The following is a 17133-nucleotide window of genomic DNA, read 5'->3' on the forward strand; positions in this document are numbered from 1 at the left end:
AAAGTCCAGCATGTTTTGGTGAAACTTCCGATTTTAAATATCTGATTTTTTTTGACATTTCAATTTGACATTGTGTAAGTTTTTTTAAGTTAATTTTTAATAACTTAGTTTATATAGTTAATACTTTACAATAAGGTTGAATTGGTTCAATTAGTTAATGCATTAGGCATTATGAACCATAAACAATACTTACTTGCCATTTATTTATCCAGGTTAATAGTTAAACATACTATTGTTTATATCATATTCATTTTACTCATAATACATTATCCCCGGTTTCACTGACAAGGCTTAAGCCTAGTCCTAGACTAAAATGCATGTTTGAGCCGCTTTAACTGAAAGGAATTTGCTCTAATATCTTAAAACATGTCAGTGGCATTATTTTGTCTCAAGATGCACACCAGTAATGTTTTTTTTTCTAAGGCACAAATGCTATCAGGTTTATTACACTTCTAGTCTGCTTGATTTCCGGTTCCATTTGAGTTGAACATTTCTTTGTACTGCAAGACGTTCAGGCAACAATGCAGACAACAATACTGAAGGAGTCAGAAACAGCAATTTTAAATATTTTAATTGTTTAAAAAATAAATTAAATGGCATGACCTTAAAAGACTGACAAATCAAGTCATCTCATGAGCACTCCAATAGGTCAGAAGACACAAATGAAAAGGGGCTCTGATCTTAGAGAAGTACAACAAAAGGCAAATAGATCACATTCATACACATCTCAAAACATCCTCTGATGATCTACAGCTGATATTCAGATACTCATTTACATGCATGAGGCTATGATACAGTCTAAAACAACACTGTACAGAAAGAGGCCCAGTAGAGCGGTGACTTGGATGGATTTACAACTTCAGCATTCCTTAAAAGCTCTAAAAATATCTCACAAAAAAACCCAGCAAAAAAGCTGGTATGCTTTCACACTGAGTAACTGGATGTGGTAGAAGGCTAAATTGAAAATGCTACAGTTCATCCACTGAGAGCAGTAATTAAACCGTTAAGCATATAAGGGACTTAACATCTAGTTTTTAAATTACCTTTCAGATTATAAAACAGTTGTAGTGCTTCCCTGATAATCCCTCAAACCAAGAGAAATCCAACGCTGCATGTATATCTGCTGACTTAAACCTGAATTGATAAGCATTTGTAATGATGTTCCTTGCTGTTAACAGCGTCATATTGGTGGTGTGGATATTGGTCAGGGCAAATTATGCTGTAAACTTTGGTTAGAGTCTACATGACCAAACATCAAAAAAACTACACAACATAAAAGCAGTGATTGTTCAAACACTAGGCAGATAAGGCACAGCAAACTGTCAGTTGGTCTTCAACTTCGTAGCTTGTGTCACCTGATCTGTAAGCGTGGCTCTTATAGAGTTCACAACAGTCTGTCGGACATTTTCTTCCATGTATTGCTCAGTAAGTGGCTTCAGCACCTAGAATGAACAAAGAGGAGAAAACATTAAGAACTACATTTTTAGATTTTCTGAAGAAAATGTGAACAGTGCTTATCTGAACATTTTTAGCCTGTTGCCAAATGGTTGCTTGCTAGGGTGTTCAGGCTGGTTGTTTACAGGTCAAAGTCAAAAGGAGTCCACCAACAAGACCCAAAATATGTAAATCTATTGGAATTTTTTTACACACCTTAACCACCACCAGGCAAACATTGACCAGTCCAATTACTTAAAGTAACCTTGCCTTATTACTATATAATATGTAAGAATTATTTTAATATAAACTGATTTGGAAAAAAATCATATTTTCTGGTATTATTAGATCCCTGGACTTAAGGTTATGGGCTTGTTCAAATTCTTACAACTTTCATTCATCTTCAAAACATACATATTTTAATGAAACTTAATAATCAATTAGGGTTCACCCAAAAATTTAAATTACTCCATACTTTACTCAACCTCAAGCCATCCTGGGTGTAATGACTTTCTTCTTTTAGCCAAACACAATCAGACTTTTATTTAAAAAAAATATCCTGGCTCTTCCAAGCTTTATAATGGGAGTGAATAGAGCCTGAGTTTTTGAAGCAGGCAGTAAATTAATACAGTGATTATAGTTTATAAAGTTATAAATATGGATATGTTTCTTACAAAAACTCACCATTTCACTTCAGAAGGCAAACCACAACACATGCTGTGTTATCAAACCCCCTGGAGCCGTATGGATTACTTTTATGATGGATGGATGTGCTTTCTGGAGCTTCAAAAACTCAGGCTCTATTCACTCCCATTATAAAGCTTGGAAGAGCCAGGATATTTTTTTAATACAAATCTGATTGTGTTTGGCTGAAAGTAGTAAGTCATATACACCTAGGATGGCTTGAGGGTGAGTAAATTATTGGATAACTTGAACTAACCCTTTAAATGGAAGAGGTGTTAGTGAGGCCAGCAGGGGGCGCTCACCCTGTGGTCTGTGTGGGTCCTAACGCCCCAGTGTAGTGACGGGGACACTATACTGTCAAAGAGCACCGTCCTTCGGATGAGACGTAAAACCGAGGTCCTGACTCTCTGTGGTCATTAAAAATCCCATGGCATTTCTCGTAAAGAGTAGGGGTGTAACCCCGGTGTCCTGGCCACATTCCACACATTGGCCCTTACCAATCATGGCCTCCTAATAATCCCCTTACATTGAATTGGCTCTATCACTCTCTCTCCTCTCTCCACCTATAGCTGGTGTGTGGTGAGCGCACTGGCGCCGTTGTTCTGTGGCTGCCGTCGCATCATCCAAGTGGATGCTGCACACTGGTGGTGGTTGAGGAGAGACCCCTGATATGATTGTAAAGCGCTTTGGGTGTACAGTAGTACATATGAAAGCGCTATATAAATGCCTCATTCTATTCTATTCTATTCTATTCTATTCTAAATGTGCTTGCCTGAAACAAGCACAAGCCTCATTGGTTCTTGCGCATCAAGCAAAGACATATGAGCTTCCGTTTACCATATTTGATGTGATCTATGCATGTTGACCAATGCTTGTATGCGAATAAAAGCCTAAATTAATCTTGTTTATCATATAAAGTGATCCATTCATATGGATTACTTTTAAATTTTGATGAAATGCATTTTCAATAGAGGGACAAAAATCTCTCAAGTTTTATTATAAATATCTTAATTTCTGTTTCGAAGATGGAATAACGTGTATCCCTTGTTAACGGGATAATAAACTATGTTTTTAACAAAGCAAGACCAGTAATAATACAGAAATAAAAACATTTGAAATGCTAAATTCTATATGTGACCCTGGACCACAAAATCAGTCATAAGGGTCAATCATCGTAAAGCAGAACAAATAAGCTTTCCATTGATGTATTGTTTGTTAGGATAGGACAATATGTGGCCAAGATACAACTACTTGAAAATCTGGAATCTGAGGGTGCAAAAAAAACAAAAACATATCGAAATATTGAGAAAATTGCCTTTAAAGTTGTCCAAATGAAGTCCTTGATGTTGCTGCATCCACTTTTTTTTTTTTTTTAGATATTTACGGTAGGAAATTTACAAAATATCTTCATGGAACATGATCTTTACTTAATATCCTAATGATTTTTGGCATAATATAAAAATCTGTAATTTTGACCCATACAATGTTTTGTTGGCTATTGCCACAATTACACCCGTGCGACTTATTTTTGGTTTTGTGATCCAGGGTCAAATATAGTATTTTAGTCTAAACCCAGAACAATGCAGAAATCAAAAGCACTTCATAATGTATATAACATATGAGAATAATGTAGATTCACCGTGTGAATTCACATATAATATGGTGGTTGAGGGGAGATCCCCTGATATGATTGTAAAGCACTTTGGGTGTACAGTAGTACATATGAAAGCGCTATATAAATGCCTCATTCTATTCATTCATTCTATTCTATAAATCAAGCCCTATCTTGACACTGCCAGTAGGACACAGGATGCAAATCAGGCATTAGAATCAGGACTGGCTCTAAAATTCATGGGTCCTATGACAAAAATTTTATTGGAGGAACCTCTCTTCCCTGGACTCTACGAGAAAGCTAAACTAAAGAGGAGCTCGATGGGCCTCGCATTATCTCAGGGCTTAGAAAAATGCTAGGAGTTTCCAGGAAATGGGGAGTGAGACTACAGTCTCACCTTTAGAAACATGGGTTATGACAAGACTAAAAGATAATGATTTATAGGATGAGATGAACACAAAAGAAGACCGGAAAGCAACTGAAACAACAATGTGTGGGGCAGTGGAGAGAACGTAGAATGGACCCAACCAACATGTAGAAGCACATCGAGGAAGCATAACTCACCTGTTCCCACAGGGCCTCCGCTATGAGGTCTATAGCCACACCCACTTCCCGATACTCTCCTGAGTATCTGACATACGCCCAGGCACACAACGAGAGCAGAGCCACCCCCATCACAAGACTGGCCAGAGCTGCGATTACTGATAAACCAATGAAACCTGTTACAGTGGAGACCATGTAGGTGGCAAACATGACAGCAAACAGAGTGGCCGGAGTTCTCGCCGCATAGAAAATGTTCTTGCTTTCATTGTGTTTCACAAAATTTGTGTACACTTCATCCAGCTCTGTCTCTAACTGCTGCTGGTAGCGCTGACAGAACTCCACACCTCCCATTTTCTTCACAGAGCAAAACTTCTCAACAGAGGTTTTCTTAAACTCTTCGTGATAGCGCTGGAGGTCAACTGGGGCGATGTATGGTTTGTCTCCTCCACATACCTGTGACACACACAACAAAATGATAAGCTCAGACACATTTCCTAATCTATCTAATCACCAGGCGTAGATTTAACTAAACCATAACAGGCATTTTCTTTGAGTTATCTAGGCCAAACCTACTATTTTAGTGCAATGGCCTCAAGTTATTTTCAGTTATATAGGCTAGCTCATCTCACGTCACGATCCTGCTATATTTAAATAGAATTTAGGTCCCTCTCCATCCATGATCCATTTAGTAGTGAAGAATCTTGACTAAATGCACTTGATATGCAGGATGCATTTGTTCACACTCTTTCCTTTTTGTCTGCATGTATGCTGTCAAATAGAAGAAATAATAGTGTAACTCTACCTGCTCCATGACTCTGTTATAAGTGTCTTTCGCTCCAGCAACAGCTGTCAAGTTGTTCGCTTCAGCAGTTGCCTGAGTAAAAGAGGCACAGTGAGCATTTAATACCTTCCATATAAACAACCATGTTTTGGGGTCAGTAGGATTTTTTTTTTTTTTTTTTTTTTTTTTTTTAAGAACGCTGTTATTTTGAACTTAGTATACATGAAAGAATCCTGCGGGAAAAAATGTTTCATGGTTTCCACAAATATAATAAGCAGCACAATTGTTTTCACAATTATTACAGTATTTTTGATCAAATGTTTTTTTTTTTTTATAACCATCCCAAAACTTTTGAACTGTACTGTAGGTGACTTTTAAAGATGGAGATGAACATACCTGCACCATGGATTTAGGATGTGGAAGCTCTTCCCCTTGATAAATTTTGATATATGCCTACAAACAAAGGAATATAAACATGGGTATTTTACTGGATGTTCATAAAGCAGAACATGTTAAGTAATATAGTTAATTAACATGACAGTGACCTGTTAACAACTGTCAAGCTACATGAGTGCATTAATATTGACTTCAGTTGGTGTGAGGTCACAGGTGTGCCTTTTTTTACAGTGCCTTTAAACATGCCTCATCCAATCAGGTTGTAGATCCATGACACAATAATTGTTTAGTGTGATTAATCATTTACTTAAAGGATTAGTTCAGCCAAAAATGAAAATACTGTCATCATTTCCTCACCCTCATGTTGTTCCAAAATCCAAACCTGTAAACCTTTGTTCATCTTCAGAACACAAATTAAGATAATTTTGGTAAAATCCGAGAGCTTCCTGACCCCTCTATAGACAGCAACGTCATAACCACTTTCAAGTACCAGAAAGGTAGTAAAGACATCGTTAAAATAGTCCATGTGACTACAGTGGTTCAACCTTAATGTTATGAAGCAAAGAGAATACTTTTTGTGCGCAAAAAAAGGAAGAGAAGAAATTGAATGAATGAAGTCGTTATTTTTTTTTCAGGTTTGGAACGACTTGAGGGTGAGTAATTAATGCCACAAATTTCATTTTTGGGTGAACTATCCCTTTAATAAAACAGAGGTTTCTTGCCTTATTAAAGACTTGCATCATTTGCCACACAAATTCTACAGGAACACTTGAAAAGAGCCTCTTCAATTTAAATCCTGACACAATTTACTGCTAATCTGATTTGTGTTTACAGCTGTTAGTACAGCTAAAGTAATCAAATCTGACCTTGAAGTACTCCAGCAGGTCTCTGCATGTGACTTTAGCTCCACTGATCTCTTTCTCTACCAAGTTCTCTGGTGCCAGCAGTAAAGGCACTAGATTCTGCAGCTCCTCCTTAAACGCATCATCAATGTCTGCAAAATAAGAAAAGAAGAAGTTCATGATGAGCCTAGAGTTCGGACGTTCATGTGCATGTCGGTATCTGAGAGAAATCTATCCTGACCTTTCAGTCTGCCATCAAAGTGAGGGTTGGTGGCCACCTTCAGACCTGGATGTGGCAGCAGAAAGCAGTCTATGCTGGAGAAACAGCTGTGAATATGCTTCCTAACACTCTGCAGCTCTTCGTGTTGATTCTGCTTCACCTGCATAGCACAAATGAGACATTCATAATTTGTTCAACAAGCCTATGCCGTGTTCATCTATTGTGTGCTTCATCTCACCTGTAGTCTCTTCTCCAAGAAGCGATACCCTCCTTTGAGCCCATAGTCATGCTCGTAAGGGAAACACCAGTCTCTGATCAGAAACAATAGTTTCTGGAAAACAGTATAAAAAAAAAAAAAAAAAAAAAAAAAAAAAAAAATTTAAAAGTGAATCTCAAGACCAACAAAATTAGAAAAACTAAAATACTGATGATGGTGTGTAATCGATGCCCAATTTATCATTCAAACTTTGTTCACAGAATAAAGAAAATATTAATTTCCAAAAAAATTCTTCTGAAAAAATATCAATTTTCAGATTTCATAGTGAATTATTCTGGTATGGAAAAAGTGCTGTTTTAAATCACATTTGTGACTTATTATTATTATTATTTTAAAAAGGACATATTTTATGCTCACCAAGAATGCATTTATTTGATGAAAACAAAAAGTAACTGAAATATTATTACAAATTAAAATACTTTTTCTAGTTTAATATATTTTAAACTGAAATTTATTCATGTGATGCAAAGCTGAATTGTCAGCATCATGACTCCAGTCTTCAGTGTCACATGATCCTTCAGAAATCATACTAATATGCTGATTTGCTGCTCAAGAAACATTTATCATCAACGTTGAAAACAGTTGTGCTGCTTGATATTGTTGTGGAATTATTTTAAGGATTCTTTGAGAAATAGACAATAGCAATCTTTTGTAACATGCCCAATGTCTTTAATGTCACTTTTGATCAATTTGATTAATTTAATTCAGTTTAATTTTGATCAAGTCCTTGCTGAATAAAATTATTAAAGGGGTCCTATTATGCCCTTTTACGAAGTCTTGATTTAGTTTTTTGGGACGTACTCAATTGTTTAAAAGAAAATCACATTATTTTTCACATATTTTTTCCAACACGCCATTTCGATGAAGACCCTCTATCCAAAATACGAAATGTGCTTTAAGTAGTTAGCTGGGCCAGTGTGATTGATTGACACTACTTAGAGTGTGTGTGTCCAGGAAATGTCCCGCCCCTTCGTAATAGCGAGCTCTACTCACTCAGATGTAAATTGCCTATTATGGATAGTCAATTTCAAAACGATTCAAGCCTGATTTAGACTTAATAATAATAGTCAAACAAGAGGATTGTGCAGAACGGATTTCAATCACAGACTATGCTTGCAAGCACAGCTTTCACAGTTTCAGAGTGGTATGTTTTCTTTTCTTTTAGTAATTTTCTTAGACGCTTTAGATACAATGCTATACACCATGTACTAGTGATATTTGTCAGAAAACTATAGTAAATCTATGGTATAATATATATTAAATATGGGCACCAGTGTATGAATGTATCACTTAGATCACATATATTTTTTCATTTCTTGAGCGGATACACCAAGGGCGATTCTAGAATTATTTTAAATATTAGGGGGGCTCAGCGGCCCCCAACAAGGGTGATAAAAAAAAATGTTTAGATATTGTTTGTATACTAGGGTAGGCATGAACAATACAGTAGGTTCTACACTTTCAAGTCAGTCCATTAATATTACTTTAATTTCTAATAATTTTAAATAACCAGCTAATATTCATTAAGAATACAGACAAACCTTATATTACTGTAATTGTCTAGATTGGTAATATGTGGGTAAAAAAATTCTCATCAATTGTACAGTAATGTTTTAAACACCTTTTTTTTTTTACTTTACATTTGTGCAGTAAAACGAGAAAGAAAAAGAAAAACGGGGGAAAAAAAAGTCTCATGCCATTTAGATGAAAGGAACATAAAAAAAAAAAGTTTACAGTAGATGGGAAACCGTCTTGTATTGCTCCTGCATCATATTATGTACACTGCATTTATGACAAATAACTACAGTTGTATACGTCATGACAATCTATCAATAAATGCACACACCTTGTCCTCTGCTTCTGACGTTGGCGCCGCGCTGCTGCGGATTGAAGAACACGCTGAATAACATGGACTAAAATACGGGGAGGAGTCAAGCCTACCGCCGTTTTCATACGAGTTTTAAATGGGACTGAGGCGATCACGAATTAATGTACATATTATGGAGTTAATCGCAAATGTTGGGAGGCTGGGTGGAAATTTCAGGGGGCTAAAGGCCTCCTAAAATGGGCCTAGTGACGCCCCTGAGATACACAGAGAATAGAGCACAAATACATTCCATCAAAACAAATTATATGATTCTTCAATAATGGCTTTAAATGGCCTCTGAAACATTTGAAACATCTGTGGCATGTGAGGCACTTTTTGCCCTGAGCGCTGGTTAATTTGTGGCCATGACAAGTACTCCGGATGGAAATAGCTTTCCTACCTGAAATGGTTTCTCATAGATCTCCTCCATTGCAAGTCGTCCGTATTCTGTGAAAAGCTATAAAAGACACATGATGTTACTGTCCCACTTACACTAAAAACACACCACTACAACACACACCAACAAAGAAAGTTGCTACCTGGAGATGCTGCAAATCATCTTCTTGGATATTCTGAGAAAGATTATAAACCTAAAACAAACAAGGTCACATTATATGATAAAAGCACACAATTTATGACAAAGCCCCACGTAATGTCAACCTTTACTTATGCATGTGCATCACTAACATGCTTCTACATACCTGCACAGAGCTGGTCATGGTGCTTAGAGCAAAAACAGTGGCACAGTCTTTGATGGTGGACTGACTGTCAAAGGCTCCCTGAGTGTCCACCAGCAGCACAGCCACCTAAGGACACACATAGATAAGCCTTATCACACAGTCAACATATCTTGACAGTGACATAATACACATCTTCAACAGAACAACCCATTCACCTTAGTTCCATCTTCCTTTTCCACAACAAACACCTCACTCCAGGCCTGGATTCCTGTGGTCTCTCTCTCACAGCCTCCCCTCCAGGAGAAACCAGTCAACGGCTCATCATCTCCACCCATCCATGACTCAGATGACTACAAAGAAACAAAAGGGATTGTTAATATGAATGTCCCGAAATGCACGTAATGAAGCATGCATGCTCGCACACATGTGACCTAGCTGGTTTTATACATGCAGGACACAGCCCACACGTTTAGACATGTCAAGGATAGGAGTCATCAGGAACTTGTTCTCAGGAATAATGATTCAGATAGACTTATTTTTTACTGATGTGTTGTAGCTCTCATGTCTTGCATATTTGAATGCATAAGGGTAGTTGACCTGTTATTTTACAGTCCTCACAGATTTCAGCTGTCTTTTGAAAGTTTCCAGGGATTCTGCATTCCGGATGAGGGTGGGGAGAGCATTCCACCAGCATGGAACAATATTAAAAGTAACAATGCACAACTTTCAAATTTTTTCATGAAATGCAAACAATAAAATCTGTTTTATCACTCTTTCATATGCCGTGACAGATCACTGTAGCGCCTCAGTACAAGGCACACATGTACCAATCATCTCTTCTTGTTTACTACTACTTAGACCATGAAATAAAAATGAATGAACATCAGAAGGTATGTCGAAAGAAACGTATCACGTATCAAATGTAATCGCTGTCTCATGTCATCGCTCAATCAGTGTTTCAAAGGGGGGAAACATCAACAATTTGAACAGCTTGTATACTGTTTATATATTGAAAGCTATTTAATGACCATAAACTAGTTAGAAAAAAAATAACTCTAGAGAGGAGCATTTTGATTAATATATGCACAATATTAAATTTTCATTACATATTTACTTAACCTGTTAGTGTTGTCATTATTTTATGCTTGAATAAATCTGTCATGTAAACAAGTTATTAGTTTATTATTGTTTAATATTTCACCAACAAATTGGAGTAGAAATATTTCTGTTTTTATTATATATATATATATATATATATATATATATATATATATATATATAATATAAAAACCACCTTATGTGCCATTTGAATGTTTGTACAACTCAGTTTGTTCAATTTGAGTGTTGATTATTAAATACATTTCATTAACTGATGGCTAAATAAACATTATTTTCGAAACGTTTTTGTTTTCAGCCAAGTGTTTCCTGAATTTTCGGTTTCAGCCCAGAATTTTTATTTTGCGCATTACTAGTTATATTATATCAATCAAAATTAGATTAAAAAACAGAGGGAAAAAAAAGGAATAAAACAGTGACCAATTTTAGCATCTAAAAATATACAAGTTCTCATTTACAAATATACACATTTAATCTAAAATTCTAATTTGTGTCCATTTGTCAACTACCCATATGCTTACATCACTGAAAGGGGGTTCATTCTAACCTGATTGTGCATGTAACGTAGCATGAAATCCAGCAGGAACGACTTTCCCTTGCGGAAGGCACCGGCCACAGACACCACAACCACGTTGAGATCCTTGATATGTTCCTGCATCAGGATTTTTTCCAAAGCGACAGCATCCAACTCAAACTTATGATCGTCCTCGTTAGCGATCACAATTTGAATGGGTCGAGCCCCCTCTGGAACCGGGTCCTCCTCCGGCTCAAGCTCTTCCGCTACAGCACATGGTGCCACACCATTAGTATCAGAGCTGAACTCCTCCAATACGCTCAACGCCTCAACCGGCCGGCACAATGGAACATCTTCCACACCGGTCATATCTGTAGGGCAAGAAAAAAAACTGTAAAAAGTCATTAGCAGGGTTATCATGATTAACTACAACTAAAATACTATAAATATTTTTGTTAATTGAAATAAAGGTAAAATAACAAAATATAAATAGTATGCGAAACACAAAGTAAATGGAAATAAGACACTGAAATTTAAAGTTGAATAAAATGACTAACTGAAAAACTAAATGAAAAAAAATATTAAAACACGAGTAGTAAAATAAAGACAAACGCAGATAAAGAAATTAATAAATTAAACTAAAATTTTTATAAAAACAAAATATAAAAATAAATGTTAATTCAAATCATTAATAAAAACAATAAAAGTATATAAATAACAACTAATAAAATAATAATAAAAACAATTTGAATATATATAATTATATATATATAAAGGCAGCTTTAAATTTTTCACTGTTTAAAATGTCAGAAGTAATCTCCGCTTATGTTGTGCAAGGGGTTATTGGCCAAAAAAAGCATGCATGTAAGAAAAACCCACATACTGAACACAGTCCTTGGTGATCAGACATGGGTTTTCTGATGTTCGCAACTTTGCTTTTTAGCACTCAACTAGCAGCTCATTACTGTGGTCACTTTCTATTCCAGGAGTGTGTGGGTCTCTGTTCTAACCCCATGCACTTTATCCATGAGCTGTGATAAGCCTAGATCCCTTCGGCCACAGGGCTAAATTTGGTCATTTTTGTCGTCTAGTTAAGACATATGTAACACAAAACAAACACCCTCTCCCCTTCACTTTACTCACTTCAGGCTCACGGCCAGATGAACTGAGCTCCTGGATCAGAGTCAAGCAGTGTCAGAGTGAGTTAACACACACCAAGGACACACTGGACAGGGGACAGTTCATTCAAGACTGCTTTATATACACAATCACACACTATTATATATATTATATATATATATATATGTGTGTGTGTGTGTGTGTGTGTGTGTGTGTGTGTGTGTGTGTGTGTGTGTGTGTGTGTGTGTGTGTGTGTGTGTGTGTGTGTGTGTGTGTGTGTGTGTGTTTTTCTGGATAAATTGAGAATATTAAGCATATTTAAAAAAAATAAAAACAAATAACTAGGGGTGGGAGATATTGACAAAAATGGATATCTCGATATTTTTTTCCAATATCTCGATATCGATATTCAGACGATATTTTTGCCATCCTTCAAAGAAATGTGTGCAAACTGGCAAAGAAGGTCCAATTGGTCTTTTGACTTGCTGCATTTGACCTATGTAGGCTATAGAAGAAACAATAAAGGAGCTAACTAAACAGAATCTGAGGAAGCCCCTATCTTTTTCCACTTACAAAAAAAAAAAAAAAAACGGAACTAGGCACCTTTTGCAACAGTGATTATTAAATCAAACAACAATATTGTTGATGATAAATTCAAAGTAAAAAAAAATATTTTCAAAACGCTATAAATCCATCAATTTTTTCCCCAAAACGCTATAAATCCATCCATCCCCCCCCCAAATAAAAATTGATGGTTTGTCTTTTAAAAAAATTCTTTTGTCTTTTATTTTTCGTGTTTGCATTTATGAGGAAAAAACAATATTACATGTCAGTTCTCCATTATGGACGCGAGTGCTCTGAAAGCGGCAAAAAGACTAAAGACTTTCAAACTTTCACCGAGACCTCAAAAAAAGCCAGAACAAAAGCCAAAACAACCAAACAAAAACCAAAACAAAAAGCACAAAGCCTTTCTTTAAGACGAATTTCGTTTTGTATTAATTGTATCTTAATTTTAATAATTTTTTCATTAACCAATTTCCTGGATTAATACATTAAAATTAAATATAAATATAGGCTAGCTATCACAACATAAGGCGCCGTGCTTGAACTGGAGATTATATCATCATGAACCGAACCGTAGCCTACTCGCCTCACAGGCCTAAAAAATGTGAAATATATTTACAGAAAACTGGTTCTAAACAAAACCATCCAAAACAAAACAAAACTATGTAGCCTAATAAATGTGCATTTCTCCGTTGCGTTCACAGCCTAGGCCTACTGCGAAGATCGCGAGTCATTATAGCCTATCGTCAACTTCATCTTTGCAGCCGACACAGAAATTAATAAACAATTAAAATGTCTTATTGCAATATTTTACATATTCATAATCATTACTTTTGGTGGATCTTTGAGGCAGCTTTTTAGGTTTATGGCGTTTTGGAAAAGAGCTCTTCACGTAACGTTTCACCAAGGCACAGCGGCCCTTCAGCACATAAGAAAAAAAGAAGAGAAAAAGCACGGACTTACTAATTACGAAACTTTGATGTGGTTGAACAGGTGAAACAGTCACAAATTCCTCTGCAACTCAAACCTTCTCAGTACGAGTTATGAAGGAAGAGAACAGCATTACAGTTTTCAGCGCGTCCTCCTCTGATTGCTGTGTTCTGACTGAAAAAGTGCGTGCAGGAGCATATGCGCAAACGGTTTGTAAAATGTATTTTTGTAAAATGACATGATAAAATAAAAATAAATCATATATCATTTTAAAAACGGTTTTGCGCATGTGCTTCTGCGCGCACTATTTCGAATTTACGTATGAGTTTTTGACGACACGGGACGGGACCATGGGCTGGGCCACTCGGAGGGTGCTTCCGCAAATAGTACTGCCCTACTGTACATTATTTAAAATCGCAACATATAATTGTTTAGAAGGTTATTGTGTGCGTTATTTGTTTTCTCTTTAACTTCTTTCAGCTCGTTTCATGTTTGGGGGGTCGGATTGTACAAATTATGAAATATTCGATATCCCAATTTTGCATATCGTCCAGACAACAATTTGGATATTATCGTCTAAACGATATATCGCCCACCTCTACAAATAACATGGAATTTATAAGGGGTTGTGATGTTAATTTCTGCGGTCTATTTAAAAAATATTTAGCCTAATTATTTGAACTGATATATTTTTAATCAGTTTGAATGAATGATTTAATGTGATAGTTTTTCTCAATTTACTCACCCTCAAGTTGATCCAAACCTGTATGAATTTCCTTCTGTATGACAAGATATTTTGAAGAATGTTGGTCACCAAATAGTTTGTTACCAAGAAAGAAAAAAAGAGAAAGAAGAAAGAAACTCATACAGGCTTGGAACAATTTGAGGGTGAGTAAATGATGACAAAATTAAAATTTGAGCGAACTATCCTTTAACGACTCACTCATAAACCTCTTGTTAACTAAGAATAATAAATGCAGTAGAAGTATTGTAAACAAAACCTTATTGTAAAGTGCTACCAACATGCATATTACGGCAATATATATTTTTTTCCTCCAATTAATTCCAAAGTGAAAATGTTGCTAGTTTTAACAACTAACACAGGTAAAGTAGACATTGGTATCAGCTTTTGAAAGGCCCAATATCATTGATGCAGACTACTAACTTGAGACATACAGCTTCAAATCATGGGTACAGCAGGTACAACCTGCATCATGCATATGTTTGTTTCTTATCAGATTTTAACTGACTGATATGTTTGCCCAGATAAAAAGTAGCTTAATATAATTGTCCTGTGTCCAGTAAATCAACATGTTATGATGTTGATTTACTAGACACACCAGCGAAACTAAAAGTAAAAGTAAATTTACATGGCAAATTACCCTGGTGAGATCTGAGACTAAACACACAGGCATACAGGACATCCACCACCCTAAAGCTTAAGGAAGCAAACAAAATGCACAACTCATGCCAAAAAAAAAAAAAAAAAAAGCGTTTGAGATGAATATGGATACAAAAGATTCCTTAAAGCGAGTTTGATACAGTTTCCTGTACGAAATCTTTGAAACCCGTTTCGTCTCTGCGCGCACGCGCGCGCACGAGCACGTCAATCACAAAACAACTGCAAAATTCAGTGAAATACTACAATAATTTAAAATGACTGTCAAATATACATCTCCACTCACAAACTATATTTCAATTGGATTTTAACACATAACGCATACTGAACGGCCATGACAAAGCAAGAAGTGAAAAAAGCCTGACTCCAAAGTTTGCACGGTTGCAAATTAAGCCATCTAATAATAGCTAGCATAAAAATAACCGAAGAACTCACCGAGAACACTACAGTTTACCAATAATCATGTGCTTAGAGTGTGTCTTTCACTCATAAAACCGTTATGGTGTCAAAATGACAGGTATCTGAACTCTCCGAAACGCGTCTCACGAGGCTTTTAATTCCAGTAATGCGAGTCAACACGAGCTAAATGTTTGTCAAACTCTCTGTCAGCTCTCAACGCATAACAGATCTGCTCTCGGGCGCGAATTGATACACACCTGGTCAAATTTGACCGTGACCAGAAATAACACGAGTTCAAGTCGTGTTTTTAACTTTTAACGTGCCAATAAACACAGGCAAACTCAAGCTTACAGTGAAACACAATGACTTTGAAGAACGGCTTTTCGATAATTCACCATATGAAATGAGCTAGTCACCTTCATCAAAGTTGTGGCACTTGTGGTTTGCTGAGAAATGCCGATTCCTCGGTCCGCTGTCTTCCGCCATCTTGGTTCTGTTGAGGTTGAAACTTTGCTGCGTGACGTAACAGCCCCAGTTTCTCTCGTACTGTATATGAACTTCATGCTCTCATTCAGAGACGTTTGGGAAACTAACGAAGATGGGGTTGTCTTTGTTGATTATAAACTTACAATGTAATACTTAGAATAAATTATATGTTACAGAATAAACAAAACAAACAAATATATTTAATGAATTTAATCATTTCTGCCTCAGCAAATGTGTGGCATTAACCATATGGGACTCCACTCTTTATAAAGATGACCAGATTTCTTCCACTGAAGCACACAATGCTCTTTGGATCATCTCAAGTCATGCTGGACAACATGATTATCGTGTTTTTACATCATTTTTTCATTAGAGAGAGAGAGAGAGAGAGAGAGAGAGAGAGAGAGAGAGAGAGAGAGAGAGAGAGAGAGAGAGAGAGAGAGAGAGAGAGAGAGAGAGAGAGAGAGAGAGAGAGAGAGAGAGAATGCATTTGCATGCAATGCATGGCCCCAGACTTTTGGAGCCCACTGTGCACGGAATACCATAGTGCAATTTTTTTTTTTTCTGAGAAAAATTATTGGAAACAAATGAGGTGTTAAGATTTAAAGGAGGAACCCTCAGAGAGACAGCATTTCTACTAGAGCTGTTCTATTTTTAGACTGACACATTTCAAATCCATTTGCACACATTGCCCTGTTTCATAAATCTCGAGGCCAGAATGTCAGAAAATAATTATTGAAAAATAAAATAAATGATGAATTCATAGAAATTTAAAAGGGAACAAACATACTAATGTCTGATGATCATCCTTAGCAAATGACACTGCGGTTAATGTGGTTTGTGAAACAGTAATTCTATTACAACAATTACTGATCATCACTATCCAACTAGTATTATGGTCATTGTAACAGGATTCCATCAGATTAATATATTCAGATCAGACAGAGCTTCAGCCTTTAGTCTGTGCAATGTGCTGAAGTTTATGATTCTATGGGTTTATTTTATTTTAGCATCAACGTTTAGTCTTGCGATTAAAAAAGTTGGTAAATGCATATTACAAAGTCAGAACAGCAGCACCAAATGGGCCAAATATTCTACATAAATGCGCAGTACTGCCCCAATCCAGATAGTGGCAGTATGACACCAACAAACAGAAGCGATTTGGACGGTAGTGATCATAGGGTAGTGATCGAGAAACGAAGCTTCTCGTCACTTTGAATCGAATCAATTGAACCTCGCAAAATGATTCACTGATTCGAAGTGCTCGAAA

General features: G+C 36.3%; 1 protein-coding gene across 4 annotated transcripts; it reads right to left on the minus strand.

The window, feature by feature from the left end:
• Positions 1-554: 554 nt before the first annotated feature.
• On the minus strand, positions 555-15901 carry atl2 (atlastin GTPase 2). Of its 4 annotated transcripts, XM_081351744.1 has the most exons (15): positions 15794-15901; positions 14325-14358; positions 12110-12191; positions 11000-11337; positions 9552-9686; positions 9358-9462; positions 9196-9246; positions 9057-9113; positions 6751-6843; positions 6534-6672; positions 6317-6444; positions 5451-5507; positions 5076-5147; positions 4295-4726; positions 555-1442 (listed from the first exon to the last, which is right to left on the minus strand). In XM_081351744.1, exons 4-15 carry the CDS (start codon positions 11333-11335, stop codon positions 1323-1325), a joined length of 1725 nt encoding a protein of 574 aa, XP_081207870.1. In that variant the 5' UTR covers positions 11336-11337; positions 12110-12191; positions 14325-14358; positions 15794-15901; the 3' UTR covers positions 555-1322. The 4 variants fall into 4 exon arrangements, with proteins under 4 accessions (XP_081207870.1, XP_081207871.1, XP_081207868.1 ...); XM_081351745.1 differs by lacking the exon at positions 14325-14358 and having other exon boundaries at positions 15794-15872; XM_081351742.1 differs by lacking the exons at positions 12110-12191; positions 14325-14358 and having other exon boundaries at positions 15794-15896.
• Positions 15902-17133: the final 1232 nt, after the last annotated feature.

This window comes from Scardinius erythrophthalmus, assembly GCF_964197995.2.
Source record: "Scardinius erythrophthalmus genome assembly, chromosome: 21".
Classification (NCBI taxonomy): domain Eukaryota; kingdom Metazoa; phylum Chordata; class Actinopteri; order Cypriniformes; family Leuciscidae; genus Scardinius; species Scardinius erythrophthalmus.